Source organism: Dipodomys spectabilis, unplaced genomic scaffold (assembly GCF_019054845.1).
Source record: "Dipodomys spectabilis isolate Male_0828 unplaced genomic scaffold, ASM1905484v1 ptg000796l, whole genome shotgun sequence".
Taxonomy (NCBI): Eukaryota; Metazoa; Chordata; class Mammalia; order Rodentia; family Heteromyidae; genus Dipodomys; species Dipodomys spectabilis.
Window position 1 is genome coordinate 1 of NW_024871473.1, and position 27,375 is coordinate 27,375.

General features: G+C 59.1%; 2 protein-coding genes across 9 annotated transcripts in view; one reads left to right on the forward strand and one right to left on the reverse strand.

Moving 5' to 3' along the window:
* Positions 1–852: 852 nt before the first annotated feature.
* LOC122102559 (endoplasmic reticulum mannosyl-oligosaccharide 1,2-alpha-mannosidase-like) lies at positions 853–2,677 on the reverse strand (the record flags this gene model as incomplete). Its single annotated transcript, XM_042673306.1, has 3 exons — positions 2,470–2,677; positions 2,106–2,214; positions 853–989 (listed from the first exon to the last, which is right to left on the reverse strand). Coding segments are annotated over exons 1-3 (357 nt in total), but the record flags the coding sequence as incomplete, so codon positions are not given.
* Positions 2,678–15,075: 12,398 nt separating this feature from the next.
* Grin1 (glutamate ionotropic receptor NMDA type subunit 1) overlaps positions 15,076–27,375 on the forward strand; it is a 31,810-nt gene continuing 19,510 nt past the window's right edge. For 4 of the 8 annotated variants that reach the window (XM_042673295.1, XM_042673296.1, XM_042673298.1 and 1 more), the window contains exons 1-5: positions 15,076–15,338; positions 17,624–17,758; positions 21,717–21,893; positions 25,095–25,157; positions 25,870–25,970. In XM_042673295.1, coding sequence (XP_042529229.1) covers positions 15,081–15,338; positions 17,624–17,758; positions 21,717–21,893; positions 25,095–25,157; positions 25,870–25,970 — 734 coding nt within the window. In that variant the 5' untranslated portion in view covers positions 15,076–15,080. The remainder of the gene's footprint in view (positions 15,339–17,623; positions 17,759–21,716; positions 21,894–25,094; positions 25,158–25,869; positions 25,971–27,375) is intronic. The other 4 variants (XM_042673297.1, XM_042673299.1, XM_042673301.1 and 1 more) reach the window with 1 other exon arrangement.

Sequence of the window (27,375 nt, forward strand, 5' to 3'; positions counted from 1 at the left end):
TTCACTCCCCATCCCCACCCTGGGACCCTGACCTACAGGGCACTCCTCTACTGCAAAGCACCCCCACGTGAGCAAAGCTCTGCTCTGCAGCCTTCCACGCCTCAGATCCCCCTGCGCACATCAAGGGAGACCACCAGTGCTGCCTCTACCCTTGGATGTCTTAAGGACCACAGGCAGGGAGGTCCGAGTCCCTGCCCACTGGCCCAGCCCTTTAGGGGTCTTCCTTGCCGAGGTTTTTTCTCAGCCTTGCTCTCCCTGCCCTGATGAAAACAAGGGATTTTTCAACCATCAAACATTCCTTCAATAGGCTGTCCAAGCCCTCAGCACTGCTCCCCCTCTATACCTTAGCCCTCCTGTTTTCACATAGGATGTGTACCACCAGCCACCTGCTTGACATTTTTTGGCTGTCCTCTTCCCTGACTCTCCTACCAGCTTGTGGCTCCTTCAGAGAAGGGACAAGTCTTTCTTTCCCTACTGGGCACCTCACACAGAAGTTGGCCCAGGGTGGCATTCAAAGAGTTTGCCTTTTCTTTCCCCAGCTGTTAGGCAATCAGCCCAGAATGAGTAGGGAGAATAATTACTTTTTTTTTTTTGCCAGTCCTGGGGCTTAAACTCAGGGCCTGAGCACTGTCCCTGAGCTTCTTTTTGCTCAAGGCTAGCACTCAACTATTTGAGCCATGGTGCCACTTCTGGCTTTTTCTGTTTATGTGGTACTACGGAATCAAACACAGGACTTCATGCATGCTAGGCAAACACTACCACTAGACCATGTTCCCAGCCCTAATCTCAACCTTCTTGAAGCAGTATTTACATCTTGGACTACTCCTAAACAGACTGTTTCTTGAAAATTACCTGAGGGAACATCTGTGGAATGTCTTCTGGATTGGTGTCTGCTTTCTGTGGAGCTGGTAAGACGGGTGGGTTTGCTGGTTTCAACCCAGGGATTTCTGGTCTCACCTTCTGCTCTTCTTCAGGTCTGCTACTCAGGGCTACAGAAGATAATCCTTTACCTCAGGGCTCAGAGGAAACTTAAACTGCTCCATAAGAGAAGTTTAGACAGACAGGGCAGGGGAACACCAAGAAGTAAATGAATTTGCCAAGTATGGAGGTATATGCCTGTAAGCCCAGCCACTCAAAAGGCAAAAGCAGCCAGGCGCTGGTGGCTCATGCCTGTAATCCTAGCTATTCAGGAAGCTGAGATCTGAGGATCCCAGTTCAAAGCCAGCCAGGGCAGTAAAGTCCATGAGACTCTTAATTCCAACTAACCACCAGATAATCACAAGTGGTGCTGTGGCTCAAAGTGGTAGAGCACTAGCCTTGAACAAATGAGCTCATGGAGAGTGCCCAAACCCCGAGTTCAAGCCCCCTCCCTCAACACCAACAACAAAAAAGACCCTACTTGAAAAATGAACTAAAGTAAAAAAAGTGCTGGGCATGTGGCTCAAATGGTATATAGCACTTACTGCCCTGAGTTAAAAATCCCAATTAAAAAAAAAAGACATGGGGCTGGGAAGGGCCTCAGCAGTAGAGTGCTTGCCTTGCATACCTGAGGCCCTGAGTTTGATTCCTCAGCACCACATAAACAGCAAAGGCCAGAAGTGGCGCTGTGGCTCAAGTGGTAGAGCACTAGCCTTGAGCTAAAGAACTGAGGGACAGTGCCCAGGCCTAGAGTTCAAGCACCACAACTGACCAAAAAAGAAAAAGTCACACTGAATTTGAGAATAGACAATTTCATTATTTTCAAAGAGCTTGACCTAAGCACAGCACACCACCCTTCACTCTAACAGGGCAATGTGTCTGTACAACTGCAGCTCTCTGCCTCTCCCCGGGAACGACAGTCATCGAGGAGCAAGCTCAGAACAGATTCTCTATGTCCTCACCAGAAATCTACTGGTCTGCTGTAAACGAATGACAACGAGCAGTGGGATATTAATGTAATCAACAAGACTGAGCACTCCAACTCAAGACCGATGCTCTTTCGCCAGACAGGCTGGAACAGCAAGTTACAGCCAGGTACCCTCACAGTCAGTTTGTTGTTTTAAACTGAGTCACTAGGCTCTACCTGCCCTGAGCCCCAGCCCAAGTATCCTCATTGTTTCTGATACCTTTCCACTGGTCAGCCACGTGTACGTAGGACAGGAACCCACAAAGAACCAGAAAGGCCAAGAGGAAAAGAATCACGTTCCGCTGTAACCTCGACAGCTGCTTCCATTTCTAAGGAAGAGACAGAGCATGACATTGTCACAGATGCAGGAGGACAGGAACCGCGAGAGACCCCGTGGTCAGCCGCACTGGCTGTCGGGGCAGAGCAGCTTCCTGGGCGCGCGCGGGACCAGCGCGGACCGCGGGCGGCGCGGGGCGGCGGAGGCCCGGCCCGGGAGGTCAGGCGCGCCCGGGCCGCCCTCCGCGGGCGCCGGGGCGGCGCAGTCTCCACGGCCGGGGAGAGCGGGCGCCGGGGCCGCGCCTCACCCTCCAGCAGGAGCGCCGCCGCCGGCTCTTGCTGTTGTCGTAGCTCTCGCCCAGGCTCAGCGTCACCGAGATGAAGTCCTGGTGGGGCGCCGGCGGCGGCGGCGGATACATGCCGTCGACTCCGGCCGGCGCGACTCCGCCCGCGGACGGCGTCAGGAAGCCCAAGTCCGCAGCACAGCGCCGGCGGCCATAGCACCACCGTGCACACCCCGCCCATCGTCCCGGACGCCCGTGCGCACGCGCCTCACCTTTCACCAGCCGTCGCGCAGGCGTCTTGCCGTGTCTTCTCACTGCGCACGCGCGCCGCCTCCGCCGCGCAGTCCTCTCCGAATCTCTTGCGTCGAAGATCCGCGCCTGCGCCGTACTTTACGTCATGCGTCCGCGTCCGCCGCGGGGCCGTCACCCGGCAGGGCGGGCTCCCAGCCGCGCGGGCCCGCTCCGCGGCCACTGTGCGGAAGTAGGGCCCCGCTCCCCGGACGGCCGCCGCCACCGTCCTCGCGAGGCCCGCCACCGGAACCGGGCCGTGGGCGCGCCCGACGGGAGGCGAGGAGCCCCCGCGAGGCTGCGTCCGGGCCGGGCGCGCGGAAGCCGCCGGCGCCCCGGGCCTCTGCACACACCCCCGGGCCTCTGCACCCCCCCCGGGCCTCTGCACCCCCCCCGGGCCTCTGCACTCCCCCGGGCCTCTGCACCCCCCCCCGGGCCTCTGCACACCCCCCCGGGCCTCTGCACACCCCCCGGGCCTCTGCACCCCCCCCGGGCCTCTGCACCCCCCCCGGGCCTCTGCACACCCTCCCCGGGCCTCTGCACACCCCCGGGCCTCTGCACCCCCCCCGGGCCTCTGCACCCCCCCCGGGCCTCTGCACACCCCCCGGGCCTCTGCACCCCCCCGGGCCGCTGCACCCCCCCCCGGGCCTCTGCACCCCCCCGGGCCTCTGCACCCCCCCGGGCCTCTGCACACCCCCCGGGCCTCTGCACACCCCCGGGCCCCTGCACACCCCCGGGCCTCTCCCTCCCCAGCCGCTGCACCCCCCCGGGCCTCTGCACACCCCCGGGCCTCTGCACCCCCCCCCCGGGCCTCTGCACACCCCCCCCCGAGCCTCTGCACCCCCCCGGGCCTCTGCACACCCCCAGGCCTCTGCACCCCACCCGGGCCTCTGCACACCCCCGGGCCTCTGCACACCCCCCGGGCCTCTGCACACCCCCGGGCCTCTGTCCCTCCCCAGACCTCTGTCCCCCCCAGCCGCTGTCCCCCCCCTGGCCTCTGTCCCTCCCCCCCGGGCCTCTGTCCCTCCCCAGACCTCTGTCCCCCCCAGCCGCTGTCCCCCCCCCTGGCCTCTGTCCCTCCCCCCCGGGCCTCTGCACACCCCCGGGCCTCTGCACACCCCCGGGCCCCTGCACACCCCCGGGCCTCTGTCCCTCCCCAGGCCTCTGCACACCCCCCCAGCCGCTGTCCCTCCCCGGGTCTCTGACCCCCCCCCAGCCTCTGTCCCTCCCTCCCAGCCACTGTCCCCCCCCAGCCTCTGTCCCCCCCAGCCGCTGTCCCCCCCCCTGCCTCTGCCCCCCCCAGCCGCTGTCCCCTCCCAGCCGCTGTCCCCCCCCAGCCGCTGTCCCTTCCCCCTCTCCCTGGGCCTCTCCCTCCCCCGGCCTCTGCTGCCCGGGGGGCGAGCCCACTGCTTCCCAGAGCCCCAACCAGGAGTCCCCACTCAGAGAACGCCGCACGGTTGGGTTTGCCTGCGTCTGTTGCAGAATACCCCCACTCCTGTGTCCCCTTTTTCTTCCTCTTCCTTCTCCCTTCTTGAGTTATCTTTAAAAAAAAAAAAAAAAGGCACAAGGTTTATTATTTATTTATTTTTTTTTTGCTGGTCGTGGGGCCTGAACTCTGGGCCTGGGCACTGGCCCTCAGCTCTTCAGCTCAAGGCTAGCGCTCTAGCGCTTGAGCCACAGCACCATTTCCGGCTTTTTCTGCTTATGTGGTGCTGAGGAATCGAACCCAGGGCCTCAGGCATGCAAGGCAAAGCACTCTACCACTGAGCCACCTTCTCAGCCCTTGAGTTATCTTTTGAGTTCCCTGCCGGCCTCTTTCCATGCGTGATTATTGACTCAATGAGTCCTTCAAACGTTGCTCCACTCTCTTACCAGGAACGGAACCAGTGGCAAAGCGGTGTTGTGTGGTAACTCGGGCCACTGGAAGTCTTCCAGAAATGAGGATGTAGGTCATGGTACAATTTCCAGTCATGCACACGACCCTAGTTCAATTCCCAGCGGGGGGGGGGGGGGGGGGGGGGGGGGGGGGAAGGGCTGGGAAGGTGGCTCAGTGGTAGACGCTTGCCTTGTATGCATGAGGCCCTGGGTTCGATTCCTCAGCACTACATAATCAGAAGTGGTGCTGTGGCTCAAGTGGTAGAGCGCTAGCCTTGAGCTGAAGAGCTGAGGGACAGCGCCCAGGCCCAGAGTTCAGGCCCCATGACCGAGGGGGGGAGGGGAGAAACAAAACAGGATGTGGAAGAAGAAAATGTAGCTGATGCTAATTCTGAGAATTTGGGGCCTGGTCTGAGGGTGTGTGTTTTCCCAAACAAGCTGTTGCCCATAGTACATGGGATGGCATTTAGAATTCCAGACGGCCAATGAGGAGATCACATGGTTAAAACAGAAGGCTGGGAATCTGACTCAGTGGTAGAGTGCTTGCCTAGCATACATGAAGCCCTAGGTTTGATTCCTCAGTATTACATAAACAGAAAAAAAGAGAAATGGCACTGTGGTTCAAGTGGTAGAATGTTCGCCTTGAGCAAAAGAAGCTCAGAGACAGTGCCCAGGCCGAGTTCAAGCCCCAGGATGGAAAAAAAAAAAAAAAAAGAAAAGAAAAAATGGAAAAGGAGGAATTTGTCAGAGCATAATACAAATTTTCTGTAGCTGAAAAATCTAGTTCAAGCCAGGCAGGGTGGAACAAATTACCCACTACTGAACATGTCCTTGTCAAGTTTCTGAGTTTCAAGATCAGTGAAGATTTGGAAGAATATAGAGAAGAAAAGAAAGCAAAGTCAGCCACAGGGAGCAATTATAAAATAGCATTAGATGGGGCTGGGAAGGTGGCTCAGTGGTAGAGCACTTGCCTTGCATAAAGTAGCATTAGCTTTCTCATTTGTGTTCTAATTCCAGAAAGCAAAACAAGGACCTCAGAATTCTGAGAGAATTCAGTTGAAACTCTCCTTTATATATTGTCTTTTTTTTTTGTCAGTCGTGGGGCTTGAACTCTGGGCCTGGATGCTGTCCCCGTGTGCTTCAGCTCAAGGCAAGCCTCTACACAGAGCCACTTCTGGTTTTCTAGTGGTTTGTTGGAGATAAGAGTCTCACGGACTTTTCTGCCCAGGCTGGCTTTGAACCATATTGTCTTAAAGTCTGTTTTACCCAGTGTTGGTATAGTCAGTCTATCACTGATGTTTTTACAATGTATCTTTTCCAAAACCAGCTAAAATACATAATGAGAACCACAGATATACAAACCCCAAATTGAAATGAGAAACAGACCACTTAAAAAGTATTGAGGGCCGGGCGCTGGTGGCTCGCACCTGTAATCCTAGAGGCTGAGATCTGAGAATTGAGGTTCAAAGCCAGCCCAATCAGGGAAGTCCGTGAGACTCTCCAATAAACCATTAGAAAATGGAAGTGGTGCTGTGGCTCAAGTAGAGCACTAGCCTTGAGCTGAAGAGCTCAAGCCCCACAACTGACAACAACAAAAAAAAGTAGGGCAGGTACCAGTGGCTCACACCTGTAATCCTAGCTACTCAGGAGATTGAGATCTGATGCTGGAGGTTCAAAGCTAGCCCAGGCAATAAAGTCCCTAAGACTCTTTATCTCCAATAACCACCAAAAAGTCTTAAGTGGAATTGTGGCTCAACTGGTCAGGCGCTAGCCTTGAGGGGAAAAAAAACTTAGGGGCAGTACCCAGGCCCTGAGGTGCAAGCCCCAGGACCAGGCTCTAGTTTCAGACTTCCCTGCCTGGAGGCTTTGAATCACTATCTTCAGAGCTCAGCCTCCTGAGTAGCTAGGATTACAGGGGTGAGCCACCAGCGCCCAATTTACTATAATATAGTTAAACTAGAAATAAAGATTTGGGAAACCCACAAATACTTGAACAACACTTCTAAATAAACCAGAGTCAAAATGAAATCACAAAAGAAATTAGAATGAGCTGAATGAAAATAAGATGCAGTGAACACAGGGCTTAGAAGAAAATTTGTGACTATAAACTTTCATACTAGAAGAGGTGAAAAATCCCCGATATTTTTCTACATTAAGGAACTAGAAAGAAGGACTGGACCTGCTTTGACTGTATTTGATGTTGGTATAATTTGTGGAGGGGAAGGGCAAAAACAAATTGTTTAGGGATACAGGTGGACCCATTGCAACAATGAGATGTACGAGTCACACCGAAAAACGAACTTTACAACTTTGGGGGAGTGGTGGGGAGGGGAGAGGAGTGGGAACGCATGGGAAAGGGAAACAGAGGAGGTACCAATGCAGGATAAAAAATGTACTCATTATCTTGCCCATGTAATTGTAACTCCTCTGTACGGTATTCTTACAATTAAAAAAAAGAAAGGCTGGAGTTGTTCAAATGGTAAAGTGCTTGCCTACCGAGTACAAAAGAAGAAGATAAGGGGGCAAAAAACTAAATCCAGAGCAAACAGAGGAAGGCAATGAAGTATAAAACAAAAAAGGTAAAGACAAATACCTATTTCTTTCAGAAAAGAAAATTGGCAAGCCGGGCGCTGGTGGCTCACGCCTATAATCCTAGCTACTCAGGAGGCTGAGATCTGAGGATTGAGGTTTAAAGCCAGCCCAGGCAAGAAAGTCTGTGAAACTTATCTCCAATAAACCACCAGGAAACCGGAAGTGTCGCTGTAGCTCAAGTGGTAGAGCACTAGCTTGAGCTGAAGAGTTGAGGGACAGTGCCCAGGCCCAGAGTTCAAGCCCCACAACTGACAAAAAGAAAAGAAAATTGGCAAATGTTTAGCTAGACCAACAAAGAAAAAAAATGGAAGAAGGACATCAGTGCTGACCTTATAGGAATCAAAAAGGGCTGAGGCCCTAGCTCAAGAGGTTGACCTCCAGCGAACCTGAGACCCAGGGTTTAATTCCAGAATTAATAGACTACAAAAGAATACTACAAAGGACAAGCTATGAATGTTCAAGAGTCTGGGATCAAATGGAAATATGCCTAATGATACAATTGCCAAAATCAGCTTGAGAAGAAACAAAATTGGAAAGTACCTATAAGGAAACAGTAAATAACTGAAGATCTTTTTGTTAAGTGTGGTGGTCCACTATGGATTCTCAGGACTTGGGAGACAGAAGAAGCAGGACTAAAGAGTTCTAGGCAGCTAGGTGTCAGTGGCTCACGCCTGTAATTCTAGCTATGCAGGCAGGAGGCTGAGATCTGAGGATCAGGGTTTAAAACCAGCCTAGGCAGGAAAGTCAGACTCTCATCCAATAAACCACTAGAAAACCAGAAGTGGCACTGTGGCTCAAGTGGTAGAGCGCTTACCTTGAGCTGAAGAGCTGAGGGGCAGAGCCCAGGCCTAGAGTTCAAGCCCCACAACAGACCCCTCCCCCCAAAAAAAGTTCTAGGCTAGCCAGGGCTACATATAGAAACTTCGTTTCAAATAATATTTATGAATGATAAAAGTTCCAGTCCAGGTGGCTTAACTCCTACATCTACCAAACCTTAAAAAAAAGTCGATGCCCATCCTTATAAACTTTTCCAAATTATAGAAGAACAGGGTGTGTGTGGGAGGTAGTTGTGGAGGTGGGAGAGAAGACATAGTAGAGGGAAAACAAAGGAGGAGGCAACAATGCTCAATAGGAAATGTACTCATTACCTTGCTCATGTAACTGCAATGCCTCTGTGCAGCATTTTTACAATAAAAAATGTACAAAAAAGAAGAAGAATAGGTTCATTTCCCTTCATTCTATGAGGCCAGTAGTTACTTGATACCAAAATCAGAGAAAGAGCCGGGCGCTGGTGGCTCACGCCTGTAATCCTAGCTACTCAGGAGGCTGAGATCTGAGGATTGCGGTTCAAAGCCAGCCCGGGCAGAAGAGACCGTGAGACTCCTATCTCCAATAAACCACCAGAAAACCGGAAGTGGCGCTGTAGCTCAAGTGGTAGAGCGCTCACCTTGAGCTGAAGAAGTGGCGCTGTAGCTCAAGTGGTAGAGCGCTCACCTTGAGCTGAAGAGCTGAGGGACAGCGCCCAGGCCCAGAGTTCAAGCCCCACGACCGACAAAAAAAAAAAAAAAAAAACCAAAATCAGAGAAAGACAGCACAAGTAAGTTACAGGCCAATGTTCTCCATTAATAGAAGCACAAAAGTTTTGTGTAAAATAGTGAACAGAAGCCGGGCGCTGGTGACTCATGCCTGTAATCCTAGCTACTCAGGAGGCTGAGCTCAAGTGGTACAACACTCGCCTTGAGCTGAAGAGCTGAGGGACAGCGCCCAGGCCCAGAGTTCAAACCCCACGACCGACAAAAAAAAAAAAAAAAATAGTGAACAGAATCCAGCAACATTCAAAAGGATTTTATGTCATGAGGTCATGGGATTTATCTTAGGAATTTAAAGTTAACACCCTGAAACTGACACTGTGTTAATTGACTACCACCCAAAAATTGTAGTCTTCTCACTAGCAGCAAGAAAAGCATTTGAGGGCTGGGAAGGTGGCTCAGTGGTAGAGCGCATGCCTTGCATGCCAGAGGCCCTGGGTTCGATTCCTCAGCACCATATAAGCAAAAAAAGAAAAAAGCCGGAAGTGGTGCTGTGGCTCAAGTGGTAGAGCGCTAGCCTTGAGCTGAAGAGCTGAGGGACAGTGCCCAGACCCAGAGTTCAGGCCCCATGACCGGATTAAAAAAAAAAAAGAAGAAAAGCATTTGAGCCGGGTACTGGTGGCTCATGCCTGTAATCCCAGCTAGCTACTCCGGAGGCTGAGATCTGAGGATTGGGGTTCAAAACAAGCTCAGACAGTAAAGTCTGTGAGCCTTTTATCTCCAACTAAAAACCAGAAAACTGGAAGTAGTGCTGCAGTACTAGCCTTGAGCAAAAAAGCTCCGAGAGCTGGGCGCCGGTGGCTCACACCTGTAATCCTAGCTACTCAGGAGGCTGACATGTGAGGATTGTGGTTCAAAGCCAGCCTGGGCAGCAAAGACGGTGAGACTCTGGGCCTGGGCACTGTCCCTCAGCTCTTCAGCTCAAGGCTAGTGCTCTAGCTCTTGAGCCACGAGCACCACTTCCGGTTTTGTAGTGGCTTATTGGAGATAAGAGTCTCAAGGACTTTCTTGCCCAAGCTGGCTTTGAACTGCAATCCTCAGATCTCAGCCTCCTGAGTAGCTAAGATTACAGGCTTGAGCCACTGGTGCCTGGCTAATTGTCAGTTTTTTGACAACTGGACAAACACACATATACATATACAAAAATGAGTTTGTACCTTGTTTTATATCATAGGAAAAAAATCCTCAGAATGGATCATAGATCTAAATATAAGAGCTAAACGTATGAAACTCTGAAAAGAGTATTTTAAAAAATTCTGTTCCAGTCCTGTGGCCTAGGCACTGTTCCTCAGCTGCTTTTGCTCAAGGCTATGAGCCACAGTGCCACTTCCAGGTTTTTTCTGTTTTTTGGTCTGTCGCGGGGCTTAAACTCTGAGCCTGGGCGCTGTCCCTGAGCTCTTCAGCTCAAAGTGAGCACTCTACCCCTTGAGCCAAAGCGCTACTTCCAGTTTTCTGGTGGTTAACAGAAGAGTCTCATAGACTTTCCTGCCCAGGCTGGCTTTGAACCATGATCCTCAGATCTCAGCCTCCTGAGTAGCTAGGGTTAGAGGCATGAGCCACTGGCACCTGGCTTTTTATTTTTTGATGATTCTGTCTTCTGGATGGAAGGTGTATTCAAGTGTATATCAAGTGTGTCTTCAGAGGGTGGGGGGAGGGCACAGAACTGGGGGGGGGGAGAAGGGTGAACAAGTGCAGTAGTGGCGCTCACTGGACTCTGATGAAAATGAACTACATTACTTGTGGGTGGAGGTGGGAGGGAGGGAATAGGAGAGAGGGAACAGAAGACACTGTAGAAAGGAAATGTACGCGTCACCTGACTCATGTAATCCTTCTGTTTAGCACTATTATAATAACAATAAAGGGGGCTGGGAAGGTGGCTCAGTGGTAGAGTGCTAGCCTTGCATGCATGAGGCCCTGGATTCGATTCCTCAGCACCACATAAACAGAAAAAGCCTGAAGTGGCACTGTGAACTGAAGAGCTGAGGGACAGCACCCAGGCCCTGAGTTCAAGCCCTATGACCAAAAAGAAAAATAGTAACAATAAAGTAAATTGATTTAAAAAGAAGAGTCTAGGTTTGAGTTTAAGCCTGGGTACTGGCAAAAAAAAAAAAAAAAAAAACACAGCCATGGCAGCATGTCTGTGGTGTCAGCTACGTGGGGACAGAGGTAGGAGGATCAAGGATCAAGGCTGGCCAAAAAGCCTAGGGCCTTATCTGGAAAGACAGGCTGAAGCAATAAAGGCTGTGGTGCGGTCAGTGGCCGGGTACTGGGGCCCTGGCAGTCGTCGGCTGCTCGCTGGCATTTTCGGCAAGGCCCTCAGCTCCCTGCTTTTTTTTTTTTTTTTTTTTTTTTGGTCCAGTCATGGGTCCTGAACTCTGGCCTGGGCACTGTCCCTCAGCTCTTCAGCTCAAGGCTAGCGCTCTACCACTTGAGCCACAGCGTCACTTCCGGCTTTTTTCTTTTTGCTTATGTGGGGCTGAGGAATCGAACCCAGGGCCTCAGGCATGCAAGGCAAGCACTCTACCACTGAGCCACCTTCCCAGCCCCAGCTCCCTGCTTCTTTAAGTGGATTTTAGAAGGCCACAGCTTTGGTCTGCTGACAGGTAGCCCTGCCCTCCAGTTCTGATGCAACGGCAATGCCCCTCAGCAGCTGGACCCTGGTGATGGCCTGTCCTCTGCCCATATGGCCAGTAAAGCAACGAAGTCTGGACATGCCTCCTGCCTGGCCTCTCTCAAACTGACTTGTACTTGGTGGAAATGTATCCACAGAAGACCTCAAGCCCCATTTCTCCGGGCTTCGCCTCCAGAGGATGATGAGTTTGGTCTTGTCCTGTTAGATTTTTTTATTTTGTTTTTGTCAGTTGTGGGGCTTGAACTCTGGGCCTGGGCGCTGTCCCTCAGCTCTTCAGCTCAAGATGAGAGCTCTACCACTTGAGTCACAGCGCCACTTCCGGCTTTTTCTGTGTATGTGGTACTGAAGTAATCGAACCCAGAGCTTCATGTATGCTGAGCAAGCAATCTACAATGAAGCCATATTTCCAGCCTTGTCCTGGTTTTAATCTGGCTAAAATACTAGGGAGGAACCTCTGGGACTTGGCTTGGGTCGTGCAACAACCTCTTTACTAATGGACTGAGGCCGAAGTGGGGTTGTATCTGTGCCATCCGACCTTCCTGGAGCCAGGAGGTTGACCTGGGGAGGAGCAGCCCCTGCAGACTGCATTTGCTAGAGGACAGGTGGGTGTGGGATGTGCTGAAAGCCCCTCCCTGTGGATCATAACAGAGGAGACACTTTCCCACCCAGGCCTAGGTCACAGCAAGACCCCATTCCCGTCCAGGGCCTGAGGGTTGACCAGGCTTCAGCCCAGGGCAGCTCCCGGTCTCTTGACCACGTCCTCTGTGGAGCACATGGGCAGCAAAGATGGCGCTGAGGGGGAGTTGAGTGGGCAGAGCCCAATTTGCTTTAGGTTCAGTGTGTAACCAGCCTGTGGAAGCTTAGGTGCATGATAGGGTGTGACCTTGACAGTGATTGGTTCCTCTTCTGCCCCTGCCATGACACCCGCTCTTTTTTGCTTTAAAAAGGGCTTGCTCTGTGTTAATAAACGAGTTTTCCTGCTTGACTTGACTCCCCCCACGTCTGATCGTCTCCCAGGTTAAGGGAGGCTGGGGAACGGACCCCGTCTGTCTTTTGTGGCCGACAGTCCTCAGTCTTTGTCTTCCCCGAGCTTGGCAAGGTTCCAGCCCAGGGTTTTCACCCATCATAGCAGTAGGCACCGCAAGGTCCAGGTCTATAGCTGCGAGTTCTCCACGATGTGGGATGGAGATGCAGCCAGGGAAGCATGGGCACAGGGCCCCAGGGATGCTTCACCAGGATCTCGGAGGCTTGCCACAAGATGTCAGGCCACACAGCCTGGAGAGGCTTGTGAGCTAGCACCAAGAGCTTGAGGTCTTTCGTGGTATAAGTAACTCCGCCATGACCAATTTTAGGTTTCTACCTATATAACAACTGGCCCACATATTCCCAAAGCTTAACCATCAACTCTCCAGAAGCAGTAGAAGCTGGCTCCTGCACCCCACTAGGGGAGGGGATTGGACTGGTAGCTCCCACAAGGACTTTTCCTTTCTGGCTCATCCTGGAGCCATCTAGATACAGGCCAGCTCCAACACAGCCTCCAAGCTCTGGCCTGCCAGAGGCTACAAGAAAGTTGGCGATAGACTGCAAACCCTCCATAGATCGGGTCTGCCTTGGGCCTCCAGCACTACTCCTGTGCCCACCTGAGGGCTGCTGGAGCAATGTGGCCCCAGGCTGGCACTCCTGGCATTCCCTCTGCAGGGCTGAGCCCAGGGCAGAGAGGCTGGATGCAGATGTATAAGCCCCCAGCCATTTAGAGGGAAGGGGCCAGAACTGGAAGCTAGACCAATGCCAAATACACAGCAGCCCCTGCCCCTCCCCTCAGCTCCGTGGCTGTGACAGTGACAAGGGGCAGAGTGTGTCACGTACCCCCCCCCACTGCACTGCCCAGCACCTGGGGGTGGAGACCACCGGCAGGTCCTCCTGGAGGGCTTCTGCCAGTCTGCGGACCCCAGGGTTGCTATTGGAGATGTGATGTCACTGCGGGGGTGGGCCTTCAGCAGTCTTGAGTTTGGGAGAAGTAGCACACTCACTTAGGGGCTAGAAGGGCCAAAGCATTGGGACAGTGGATGGCAAGGGCTGGGGAGGGACATGAGCACTTGTTCCAAGAGGGGCTGGAGAAGGTAGGAATCAGGGCTGGAGGTGTCTCCCGAGGTCCAGGCCTGTGCTGTTGGGCTCTGCCACTGTCCCCCTGCTGGCCTTCCAAGCCTGGGAGGGGAGGGCCAAGATGGTAGCAGCATCCCCACAGATTTTTGAAACAGGAAACTATTGCCAGGGCGTCAAAGACATCACAGCACTGCGTGTGTGGCGATGGACCTGGTGCGGGCCTGGGCCTCGCGCCACCTCCCCAGCTCGTCTCATCTTCCCCATATATTTTCTTTGGGTGGTCGTGAGGCTTGAACTCAGGGCCTGGGCGCTATCCCTGAGCCTGGATGTGCTCAAGGCTAGCACTCTAGCACTTGAGCCACAGCACCACTTCCGGCTTTTTCTGTGTATGTGGTACTGAGGAATCGAACCCAGGGTTTCATGCATGCTAGGTGAGCACTCTGCCACTGAGCCACCTTCCCAGCCCACAGTGATGATTTCTGTGGACACTGTCCTGAGGTGTGTGGCTGCCTGGGACCTCGTTAGGGGGCAGGTATGGGTGGCTGCGGTGCAGGGCAGTTGGCCCTGGAAGCTAGCTGCCTCAATGAGCCAGCAGTGAACTGACATTAATTTATTTGGTCGGTGGTGGGGCTTGAACTCTGGGCGCTGTCCCTGCGCTCTTCAGCTCAAGGCCAGCACTGGACCGCTTGAGCCACAGCACCACTTCTGGCTTTCTGGTGGTTAATTGGAGATGAGAGTCTCAGCCTTTTCTGCCCGGGCTGGCTTTGAACCACGATCCTCAGATCTCAGCCTCCTGAGCAGCTGGGATGACAGGCGTGCGCCACCGGTGCCCACTTCCAGGCGGGGCCCGGGAGTGACCGAGGCTGGGCCGTGCTTCTTCCCAGAGGCGTCGTCTAAGGCGGCGGGAACGCGGGCAGGCAGCGTGGAGGTGACGGCACGGGGGTGCTGCGCGTGGTGGCGGGCGCGGCCAGCCCTGCGGGGGTCCAGACTGCACCGCGCCGGGCTCCGCAGGCGTGCAAGGCGCACACCCGCACGCACAGCACCGCCCCGTCCCGCTCACGCGCGGGCACACGCGCACGCACAGCCCTCCCCCCGTCCCGCTCACGCGCACGCACACGCACACGCACAGCCTCTCTGTCCCGCTCACACGCGGGCACACGCGCACGTACACGCGCACGCACAGCCCCCCCCCCCGTCCCGCTCACGCGCGGGCACAGCCCCCCCCCCCTGTCCCGCTCACGCGCGCTCACAGCCCCCCCCCCGTCCCGCTCACGCGCGGGCACACGAGCACGCACGGCCCCCCCCCCCCGTCCCGCTCACGCGCGGGCACACGCGCACGCAGGCGCGCTCGGCCGGCCGACCCGCGGGAGCGCGGGAGGAGGCGGCCCCGGTCCACGGCGCCGCCCCGCGCAGCGCCGCCGCCCCCGCAGCGCCGAGCCGAGGCGCAGCGCGGCGCCGGGGCAGCACCGCGGACAGCGCCCGCGGAGCCCGGGTCCCGACGTCCCCGGCGGGCGCGGAGCGGGCTGGGCGGCGCGGGGCGGGCGCGGCCCGGGCCCATGAGCACCATGCGGCTGCTGCCGCTCGCCCTGCTCTTCTCCTGCTCCTTCGCCCGCGCCGCCTGCGACCCCAAGATCGTCAACGTGGGCGCCGTGCTGAGCACGCGCAAGCACGAGCAGATGTTCCGCGAGGCGGTGAACCAGGCCAACAAGCGGCACGGCGCCTGGAAGATCCAGCTCAACGCCACCTCGGTCACGCACAAGCCCAACGCCATCCAGATGGCCCTGTCGGTGTGCGAGGACCTCATCTCCAGCCAGGTGCGCCGCCCGCCCCGCGCCCCGCGCCCCGCGCCCCGCGCCCCGCTCCAGCCCCGCCGGCCGCCCGCCCCGCTCCTCCCTCCCCGCGCCCCGCGCCCCGCTCCGGTCCCGCCGCTGCCCCGGCGCACGCGGCTGCCCGGCTGGGTTTGCTCCCGGAGGGCGGCGGGAGGAGCGAGGACATCTTTGTTTCTATTTTAGACCCCCTCTTCCCTCTCCCCGCTCGCCGATGTCACCGCGAGCCAGGTGGCGGGGCGGGGGCGGGGGCCGCGCGTGTCGCGGGGGGTGGCGGGACCGCGTGCCCGCCGTGCCGGGCTCAGCTGGGTGCGTCGGTGCCGCCTGTGGTGCTGCGGCCCGGGCTGAGCTGCCCCCCTCCCGGGCTGAGCTGCCCCCCCCCAAGCTGAGCTCTCCCCCCTCCCCAGACTGGGCTGTCCCCCCTCCCTGGCTGAGCTGCCCCCCTTCCCGGGCTGAGCTGTCCTCTCCCCTCCCCAGGCTGAGCTCTCCCTCCCCCCCAGGCTGAGCTGTCCTCTCCCCTCCCCAGGCTGAGCTCTCCCTCCCCCCCAGGCTGAGCTGTCCTCTCCCCTCCCCAGGCTGAGCTCTCCCTCCCCCCCAGGCTGAGCTGTCCTCTCCCCTCCCCAGGCTGAGCTCTCCCTCCCCCCCAGGCTGAGCTGTCCTCTCCCCTCCCCAGGCTGAGCTCTCCCCCCTCTCCAGGCTGGGCTCTCCCCCCTCCCCAGGCTGAGCTCTCCCTCCCCAGGCTGAGCTCTCCCCCCTCCCCAGGCTGAGCTCTCCCTCCCCCCAGGCTGAGCTATCCTCCCTCCTCCCCAGGCTGAGCTCTCCCCCCTCCCCAGGCTGGGCTGTCCCCCCTCCCCAGGCTGAGCTCGCCCCCCTCCCCAGGCTGAGCTCTCCCCCCTCCCCAGGCTGAGCTCTCCCCCCTCCCCAGGCTGAGCTCTCCCCCCTCCCTGGCTGAGCTGCCTTTCGCATCCCAATGAAGCCCCATGGAGCTGCAATGCGGCCCTTTATGTAAGAGGCAGGGCTGGCAGCTCTCGGGCGCCATGCCCACCACAGGCACACTCAGCCCACATACGTGTGAACCAGCATGGCACAATGGACTGCAGACCACTGCACGTGCCCACACCCACCTTCACACGTGTGCTTCCAGCACTTATCTGATCACGCAGACAGGTGTGACGGATGCCTCAGCACACGCGTGAGCACCTGCCAGCCCCACGTACCTGCATGTGAGCACTGACCTGACCTAGGCCCGGCCTCTTCCAGCCCCTCTGGGTGCACACTGCCTCAAGTGTGGGGCCACACTATGGCCCTCAGCCCAGAAGCCCCCTTCTCGCCCTGCCACCCGACACCCTCCAGCCCGGGAACCAAGGGATGGGAGTGGATGAGGCCCCATGGCAGTGGTGGCTTTCACCCCAAGTTCTGGGAGTGGAGGGAAGAGGCCGTCCAGCGGCTCACAGTGTGCCGGTCTGCGGGCCGGTCCCTCCACCTGGCCAGGGCCAATAGTGGCCAACGGCTGTCACTCACGCCCTCCCTGCTGGTGAGCTGCACGTGGTCCCTCCTGAGGAGTTGGTAGGACCTGTAGCTATAGAGGCTCAGGTAGGGCGGTGTGGACAGCCCCGGGCACTCCCTGTGACTTCTTGCCTGGAGAGGGCTGGGAGAAGGCCCCTCCCCGGACAAGCCTGTCCCGGAAGCTGAGGTCGGCGCTCTGAGCCAGGCGTGGGTCTCACTCCGGGCTGTCTCTTGTCCAGACAGTGGGATTCCAGCAAAGGGAGCCATGCACCCTGGCGGCTCCTGGCTGAACTCCCTCTAGCGTTCACACAGACCTTTCCACTGCCCGCCTGCCTGTGTCTGCATCCCAACCTCCTCTCTCCCACCCAGAAAGAGGGAGAGCACGTGGCAGGACCAGCCATTCTCCCAGCCCCTACCAGGGTGGGCGCATGTGCAGGCGTTGGGGAAACCACAAGAATTGGCTGCCACCCTCCCCAGGAGGTCCCCAGCCATAGCCCGGGGGCGGCCCTGTGCGGGGCGGGAGGAGGACCACTGGCCAGGGAGCCACCAGCTACCACGTGCCATGCGCTGCCTGTAGATTTCTGCCCTACCTTTGCCCTGACCACAGTAGGTTTGCTGACAGGGCACAGTGGCGGGCTCATTCCTTCTCCTCAGGGGTGCCCAGGCCTGTGCACACACGCGGCACCATCTGCACCCCAGCCCTGGGCCACAGAGGGCCGAGTGCCAGCCAGTCCTCAGCAAGCTGACTCTGTCTCCTGTGTCCACAGGTCTACGCCATTCTAGTCAGTCATCCTCCCACCCCCAACGACCACTTCACCCCTACTCCCGTCTCCTACACAGCCGGCTTCTACCGCATCCCTGTGCTAGGGCTGACCACCCGGATGTCCATCTATTCAGACAAGGTAAGCCTGATCCAGACTGGGACCCAGCCAGAAACCTGTATCCAACACAGCCCTAGACAGCCCTGGACAGCCCAGGATAGCCCTGGACAGCCCAAGATAGCCCAGGACAGCCTCGGACAGTCCAGGACAGCCTCGGACAGCCCAGAACAGCTCCAGACAGCCCCAGACAGCCCAGGACAGCCCAGGACAGCCTAGGACAGCCTCAGAACAGCTCCAGACAGCCCTGGACAGCCCTGGACAGCCCAAAACAGCCTCGGACAGCCCCAGACAGCCCAGGACAGCCTCGGACAGCCTCCTATAGTCCAGGACAGCCTTGGACAGCCCATGACAGCCTCGGACAGCCCATGACAGCCTCGGACAGCCCCAGACAGCCTCGGACAGCCTCAGACAGCCCAGAACAGCTCCAGACAGTCCAGGACAGCCTCGGACAGCCTAGAACAGCTCCAGACAGCCCCAGACAGCCTCCGATAGTCCAGGACAGCCTTGGACAGCCCATGACAGCCTCGGACAGCCTCAGACAGCCTCGGACAGCCTCAGACAGCCCAGAACAGCTCCAGACAGTCCAGGACAGCCTCGGACAGCCCAGAACAGCTCCAGACAGCCCTAGACAGCCTCCGATAGTCCAGGACAGCCTTGGACAGCCCATGACAGCCTCGGACAGCCCATGACAGCCTCAGACAGTCCAGAACAGCCTCGGACAGCCCAGAACAGCTCCAGACAGCCCCAGACAGCCCAGGACAGCCTCAGACAGCCCAGGACAACCCTAGGCAGCCCAGGACAGCCTCAGACAGCCTTGGACAGCCCAGGACAGCCCAAGACAGCCCAAGACAGCCTTGGACAGCCCAGGACAGGCCCAAACAGCCTAGGACATCCTCGGAAAGCCCAGGACAGCCCAAAACAGACTCAGACAGTCCAGGACAGCCTCAGACAGCCCAGAACAGCCCAGGACAGCCTCAGGAAGCCCAGGACAGCCCAGGACAACCCTGGACAGATGTGGACAGCCTCGGACAGCCCCAGACAGCCTCAGACAGCCCAAGACAGCCTCAAACAGCCCAGGACAGCTCCAGACAGCCCAGAACAGCCCAGGACAGCCTCAGACAGCCCAGAACAGCCCAGGACAGCCTCAGACAGCCCAGAACAGCCCAGGACAGCCCAGGACAGCCTCAGACAGCCTTGGACAGCCTTTGACAGCCCAGGACAGCCTCAGAAAGCCCAGGACAGCCCAGGATAGCCTCAGACAGCCCAGAACAGCCTTGGACAGCCCAGGACAGCCCAGAACAGCCCAGGACAGCCCAAGACAGCCCAGGACATCCTCGGAAAGCCCAGGACAGCTCAAGACAGACCCAGACAGTCCAGGACAGCCTCGAACAGCCTTGGACAGCCCAGGACAGCCTTGGACAGCCTTGGACAGCCCAGGACAGCCTCGGACAGCCCAGGACAACCTAGGACAACTCCAGACAGTCCCAGACCGTCCAGGACAACCTCGGACAGCCTCAGACACCCCAGAACAGTCCAAAACAGCCTCAGACAATCCAGGACAGCCCAAGACAGCCCCGGACAGCCTAGGACAGCCCCAGACAGCCCAGGACAGTGCAGGACAGCCCCAGACAGCCCTAGACAGCCCAGGACAGCCTTGGACAGCCCAGAACAGCCCAGGACAGCCCCAGACAGCCTCAGACAGTCCAGGACAGCCCAGGATAGCCCCAGACAGCCCTGGACAGCCTCAGACAGCCTCGGACAGCCCAGAACAGCCTCAGACAGTCCAGGACAGCCCAGGATAGCCCCAGACACCCCAGGACAATGCAGGACTGCCCCAGACAGCCCAGGACAGCCTCGGACAGCCCAGGACAGCCTTGGACAGCCCAGAACAGCCCAGGACAGCCCCAGACTGCCTCAGACAGTCCAGGACAGCCCAGGATAGCCCCAGACAGCCCCAGACAGCCCTGGACAGCCTCAGACAGCCTCGGACAGCCCAGAACAGCCTCAGACAGTCCAGGATAGCCCAGGATAGCCCCAGACAGCCCAGGACAGTGCAGGACTGCCCCAGACAGCCCAGGACAGCCTCGGACAGCCCAGGACAGCCTCGGACAGCCCAGGACATCCCCAGACAGCCTCTGATAGTCCAGGACAGCCTTAGACAGCCCATGACAGCCTCAGACAGGCCAGAACAGCCCCGGACAGCCTCAGACAGTCAGGACAGCCCCGGACAGCCTCGGATAGCCCAGGATAGCCCTAGACAGCCCTGGGCAGCCCACATCAGCCCAGGGCCACAACCAGGCACTGAGCCCGGATGGGGAGGAGTGAGGCCAGGGGCCCTCTGAGGAGCCTCTAGAGACTACGCAGGTGTGTGATGCACATGGGTGCATGCACTTGCGAGCACACACGCACACACCGTGTGCCAGTTCACACCGTCAGAGACGTGCCCACGTGTTCTCACACCCACACACTTCTGCACATACACTGCAGCCCACTGCATCCACGATCACACACTGGCACACACAGCGGCCTCCTCATCCCCTGCACACGTGTACACACACAGTCGCACAAACATCCACTCAGGAAGATGGCCTGGTAGGTCACAGGCACCAATAACATTTGCTTGGGCCAGGAGAGGGAGGTTAGGTGGGCTGGGCAGGGGGAGGGCTGAGGGAAGGGGGGACAGGCTTCCTGAACAGGAGGGCTTTGCAAGGGTTCCAGGAGAGCTGGGAGAAGGACTCTAAGAGGAGGCAGGGCCTGGAGGAGGGACATACTTGGCTGGCAAGGAGAGCAGAGGTGCTCAGCATGGCCCACCACAGGGCATGCGTGGGAAGCAATGACAGCGGGATAGAGATGGTTGTGGAGGGCACTCAGGCCCCTGAAGCGCCCTGGCAGCCCGCAGGCCGGGGTGGACCTCCACCCCACCAGGGCCCCCGAGCTGGCAGAGCAGCGTGACGAGTGAATCTTCAGGAAACCTCATGCTTGAGTAGCATGAGGACTTGCTGTAGCTTGTGGAGTCTCACTCCCTCTCTGCCTGGGAGCACCCCCAAGGGGGATACGTCTGGGCCCCACGTCGCTAGAAGGGCTAGAGACCAAGACCCGCACCCCTGTAGGCCCTAGGCTCCTGACAGCTGGGGCTCAGCGGCCACAGGCCAGCCAGGTGGTGCCTTGGCTGAGCTAGAGCACCCGGTAGACTGTGCAGTGAACTGCTGGGTCTCCCGCCTGTTCAAATTCCTCCTGCCTAGAGGCCACAGTCCCAAATAAAGCTGCTTTAAGACAGAACTGGACCCAGCCAGCCCCAAGAGAGTCTGAAAGGACAGTGTTTCCCTTGGATGAAGTGGAAGGAAGGCCAGGCTCCCTGGGTCAGACGCAGGGGAACAGAACAAGGCCAGGCCAGCCATCCATGCTGAGGTGCAGAAAGCCAGCACACCCAAGCTCACAAACTGCATCCATGACATCACCCAGCCTGGAAGAAAATGCATACGCCCCAGTGCCTCTAGCCACAGCCCCTTTGACCTCCCTGGCAGCAGTGTCCTCGCTCGTAGAGGGGAGAAAATGTGTCCCACCAAGGAAAACAGCCAAAGGCAAACAAGAAGCTGGGGCTCCACAGCGCGGCGTGGGTGAAATCACCACAGGCCAACCGCCTGGGCCTGAGAAGACCAAATAGAAGACGCACACTCACAGCCAGACCCGGGCCCCACAGCCCCTACTCAGCCACATTTCAATCCTAAATGCAGATTCTGAAATTTGGGGCAGCCCCCACATGCAGCCCCCTGGGGTCTCCGCAGTGCTCTCTGGCAGAACTTTCTGAGCTCCAGCCATCTAATGATGGGTGGGCAATCAGGGAGGTGCCAGAGACCCCAGAGCCCTTCACTTCTCAGATTAGACGGTACGGGAGGGGTCAGGACACGGGGCAGCGGCGTGAGGGCTAGGAGCTGGCCGCCCAGCCACACGGCCTCAGCCTCCCCGGCTCCACCCACAGAGCATCCACCTGAGCTTCCTGCGCACTGTGCCACCCTACTCCCACCAGTCCAGCGTCTGGTTTGAGATGATGCGAGTCTACGGCTGGAACCACGTGATCCTGCTAGTCAGCGATGACCACGAGGGCCGGGCAGCGCAGAAGCGCCTGGAGACGCTGCTGGAGGAGCGCGAGTCCAAGGTGAGGCCCCGGCGCGGGCGGGCGCCTTGGCTGGCAGGAGCGGGCAGGCGCCGTGTCTGTGGCTCCTTGTGAACACCTCTCTCTCCATCCTGCATGCTCCGCTCCACCTCGCCGGGCGGCGACGCCCCGGCCTGTCCTCGGCTCATTTCACTTGCTTTTGCCATTAGTCGAAATCTCCTTCGTGTCAGTCCCTGCCGGGCGGGGGCACGACTACCTGGAGCTGCGCAAACACTGGTCCCTGCCTCGCCCCTCCCGCCCCTCAGGGCCCACAGGCCCCCACTCCCCATCCGGCCAGCACTAGCCAGGTCAGCAGAGGCCCTGACCAGATTCAGAACTTGGCAGCACACAGCCCCGCCCCTGCCCAGTGCCAAGTCCCAGCGGCCTCCATGGCTGTCCTCCTACTCTGGCCACCCCCAAAGGCTGAGCCACCCCCTGCTGGGACACGGCCCAGGTTCCCACTGAGGGAGGCCTCAGCCAGCACTGACACCATACCTCCATCCCATCCCAACTCCCCCTGCTGTCCCCCCTCCAAGACCCCCTCCCTCCTTACAAGACGATTTAGACACACTACTCCAGGACATACTGGCACCCCCCCCCCCCGCCATCCAGCCACCCATATCGTGGCACTGCCAGGGATCAGAGCCAGGAATTCTGGGGGTCTGAGTGACCCCCGAGCCCTTCCTTGCCCACCCTGTGGTCAGCCTGAGGACAGGCTGGCCTGGACAGCTGTATTTGACCACAGGGCTCTGGGTTCAGCACCAGGCCAGGCCACCAGGCCAGGCGTCTGGGTCTGCGGGGAGGGAAAAAGCCCCAGGCGCAGGCCAAGGGCGGGTGGGTGGGTGGGCATGTGGGCTGGCGGGCATGTGGGCGGGTGGGCTGGCGGGTGGGGAGCATGCTCGGTCTGAGTCAGAGCTGGCTTCATTAGCCCCACCTTTGGGCCCCTACCCCAGGTGTCACAGGTCTCGGGGGACAAAGGGGCTGGGGGCTGGGGCTTGGGCAGACCTAGAGGGTCTATGGGAGGTGGCTATGACTGCCAAGGACTCTAGCCTTCCAAAGATAGCCACCCCAACATCCCACACACCTGCCCTCTGGCACCCCCCCACAGCCTCAGACGCCAGCCCCCACTCCCCCACCACAGCCTCAGATGGCCACCCCACCCCCACAGCCCCCACCACAGCCTCAGACGGCCACCCCCACCCCCACACCCCCCACCACAGCCTCAGACGGCCACCCCCACCCCCACAACCCCCCACCACAACCTCAGATGGCCACCCCCACCCCCACACCCCCCACCACAGCCTCAGACGGCCACCCCCACCCCCACATCCCCCACCACAACCTCAGATGGCCACCCCCACCCCCACAACCCCCACCACAACCTCAGATGGCCACCCCCACCCCCACAACCCCCACCACAGCCTCAGATGGCCACCCACACCCCCACACCCCCCACCACAGCCTCAGACGGCCACCCCCACCCCCACATCCCCCACCACAGCCTCAGACGGCCACCCCCACCCCCACAACCCCCACCACAACCTCAGATGGCCACCCACACCCCCACAACCCCCACCACAGCCTCAGATGGCCACCTCCACCCCCACCCCCACCATAACCTCAGATGGCCACCCTCACCCCCACATCCCCCACCACAGCCTCAGATGGCCACCCCCACCCCCACACCCCCCACCACAGCCTCAGACGGCCACCCCCACCCCCACAACCCCCACCACAACCTCAGATGGTCACCCCCAATCCCCCACCACAGCCTCAGACAGCCACCCCCACCCCCACATCCCCCACCACAACCTCAGATGGCCACCCCCACCCCCACATCCCCCACCACAACCTCAGATGGCCACCCCCACCCCCACATCTCCCACCACAACCTCAGATGGCCACCCCCACCCCCACAACCCCCACCACAGCCTCAGATGGCCACCCACACCCCCACAACCCCCACCACAACCTCAGATGGCCACCCCCACCCCCACATCCCCCACCACAACCTCAGACGGCCACCCCCACCCCCACACCCCCCACCACAACCTCAGACGGCCACCCCCACCCCCACAACCCCCACCACAACCTCAGACAGCCACCCCCAATCCCCCACCACAGCCTCAGACAGCCACCCCCAATCCCCCACGACAGCCTCAGACGGCCACCCCCACCCCCACACCCCCCACCACAGCCTCAGATGGCCACCCACACCCCCACACCCCCCACCACAGCCTCAGATGGCCACCCCCACCCCCACCACAGCCTCAGACGGCCCCCCCCACCCCCCACCACAGCCTCAGACGGCCACCCCCACCCCCACACCCCCCACCACAGCCTCAGGCGGCCACCCCCACCCCCACACCCCCCACCACAACCTCAGACGGCCACCCCCACCCCCACACCCCCCACCACAGCCTCAGGCGGCCACCCCCACCCCCCACCACAGCCTCAGACGGCCACCCACACCCCCACAACCCCCACCACAACCTCAGATGGCCACCCCCACCCCCACACCCCCCACCACAGCCTCAGACGGCCACCCCCCCCCCACGCCCCTCCCACACTCACAGTAAGTGCTCAGTCACTCCCTGGACATCCATGCGCACCGCAACTCCAAGACACTGTGCACCGTCCACGCAGACACACACGGTGCACCCCGCACCTGCTTGCCAGCGCCTGCCAACACACTCGGACACATGCACTCACATGCCCTGCCCCCATCTCTTCCCAGACCAACGCCCCCTGCAGGTGCCTGAAGACACACGCGCGTGCACACACACACAGGCGCACTTGCGGGCTGGCGGGCCTCACATTCCAATCAGTGAGAGGAGGGCACCCCAGCTGCCAGAGGCAGGGGGAGCCAGGGGAGCAGGAGGGACAGGGGTCAGGGCCCCGGGGAGGGGGGGCCCAGGGGCCTGGCCGGTGGGGGCGGGGCCACACAGCAGGTGCATGACGGGTGGGGGGAAGGTGGGACCCTCCAGGGTGGATGTGGACCAGGACCCCCTTTCCCCCGTGACCCCACCCCTCAGCACCACCTGGCCCTGCCCAGTCCCGGGCCTCGGTGTTTGCGAGCTCCAGGTCCGAGCCCGTCTGCAGACCTGCCGAGGAGGTGATGTGATTGCTTTGGCGCCGTCATTTTCAACCGTTTATAATCTTCTTCTGTGTCTGCATATTTTCTCTGTGCGCATTATTCATCAGAGTAAAAAAAGGAACTATGAAAACCTCGACCAACTGTCCTATGACAACAAGCGCGGACCCAAGGTATATATGCATGGACGTGCACGCCACCCACGCCTAGCAAGCCCCGCGGCTGCCTCCGCCGCCGGAGGAGGGGCAGGCTGCAAGGCGGCGGCAGCAGGCAGCAGAGGCCCGCGCGGGCGTGTGGGTGCCCACGGCCCACCGCCCCAACCCCGGCCTGCGTCCGAGGCAGGCACGGCCGCAGGAGGCGCTGCTCTCTGGGAAGTGCATGCAAATCTCTGGGACCACCAGGGTTTCCTTGCGAAACCCAGGGAGGATGCCCGCCCCCTGGCCACCCCAGGGTCCGGGCTGCTCCTTGAGGGGCCGGAGCTGAGAGGAGCTCCCGAGGTTTTGGAAAAATTGGCCCCGCCTCCGTTCCCGGTTGCATTCCAAAACTTTTCTATTTCTTGTCCGCTGCACGTCTGTTTCTGAGTCTCGGTCCACCTCAGCTTGCATGCCCAGTGCAAAAACAAGGACAGGAAGGAGATGGAAAGGAAGCTCTAGAGAAAGCAGAGAGAGGAGAGAGGACGTACAGGAGAGCAGGCAGGCTGAAGACAGGGCAGGAGGTGAGGTCAGGCCTGTGCAGTGAGGAAGGCAGGCAGCGCGCAGCGGCTGGCACGGCGCAGTGCTCGCTGCGCTGCCTCGGGGTTCCCGGTGGCTTCAGCCACACTCGCGCCCCTGAGGCGCTGCGGCCTCCCACCCCTGCTCCCTGCTAATGCTCCTGCTCACACCACAGGCTGAAAAGGTTCTGCAGTTTGACCCGGGGACCAAGAACGTGACGGCTCTGCTGATGGAGGCGCGGGAGCTGGAGGCACGCGTCATCATTCTCTCCGCCAGGTGAGCGAGTGAGCCCAGCCCCACGTCACCTGGTGCTGAGCTGCAGCCCCGCACCGGCCATGGCTGCCACACTGTGGGACCAGGTGATCTTCAGGGTCCCAAACACCTTCACCAAGGAAACTCTGCCACCCAACCCAGCACACCGGCCACTTCTACATGCCCCTTCTCTGTCCACCCATCCCAGACCCCTTCCGTGGTCCTGGGTTAGGCTTTGGGAGAGGGAGATGGAGAAGACTCTGCTCTTAGGAAACCCCACACTCAAAGAAACATGCCTATGCCAACATCCCAAGGGCTGCGGCCGAGGGGCACAGCAAGGTGACAGACTGCACCAAGGCCACCTTCCAACCAAAGGACCACCAGGGAGGACCAATTAGAGGCCCATGAAAACCAGACTTCCCCTGGTCAGGGCCTGGCCTACACCCCATGGCCTTGGGAAAAAGCCCACAGCAAAGATCTCTCTCTTTTTTGTCAGTTGTGGGGCTTGAACTATGGGCCTGGCACTGTCCCTGAGCTCGTCTGCTCAAAGCAAGCACTCTACCATTTGAGCCTCAGTGCCACTTCCAGTTTTCTGGTGGTTTTGTTTTGTTTTTTGTTTTTTTTTGGAGATAAGAGTCTCACAGATTTTCTTGCCCAGGCTGGCTTTGAACTGTGATCCTCAGATCTCAGCCTCCTGAGTAGCTAGAATTAGAGGCATGGCCCACCGACACCCAGCTACCCAGTAAAGATCTCAGTGCCCTGTGTGTAAAGTGTGAGTGCCCCGGGAGAGGAAGGGCTAGGTCACAGGGACTGGGGATAGGGGGCTGGGGGAGGAGGCAGCCCCACCTTGGGACAGCAGGAGGCTCAGTGGATGCCCCCACTGTCTGCCCCCACCCAGTCTAGCACAGTGAAGAACGGCTGCTGGCCAGGTCGAGAGGAACATGCCCAGAGCCGCCGCCACCCTACAGGTGGGGGGGGCACTGGCGATGCTCAGTCACGGCCGAGCTCTGCTTCCACATTCAGGCAGCAACCTCTGGCCAAGGCCGCAGAGCGAGGCTGCTCAGCCACGGCTCCCCAGGCCGGAAGGCAAGATTGTCCTTCACCACTCAATGGTGACAGCAGCCGCCGCCACCTTACTACACAAGTGCAGGGAGCCAGGAGCGGTGCCCAGAGCGGCTCCCAGCTCCCCTGGGCCTCCGCGGCCAGGGCCAGCAGGTGTCCATCACCACCCCCACCTGCATACCCAGTGCCAAACCCAGCCCTCAGCGCCCACGTCGTAAGAGGTGCCCGGGCCTCCATAGAGAACACTGCAACGGTGTCTAGAAACGCAAGCAGGCCAGCAGAGGCCCTAGGGAGGCAAGGCCTCTCATTTTCAGATTCCTCTCACAGGACGTGAGGGAGATCTGACCAATGCCGCATGCTCGTGGAC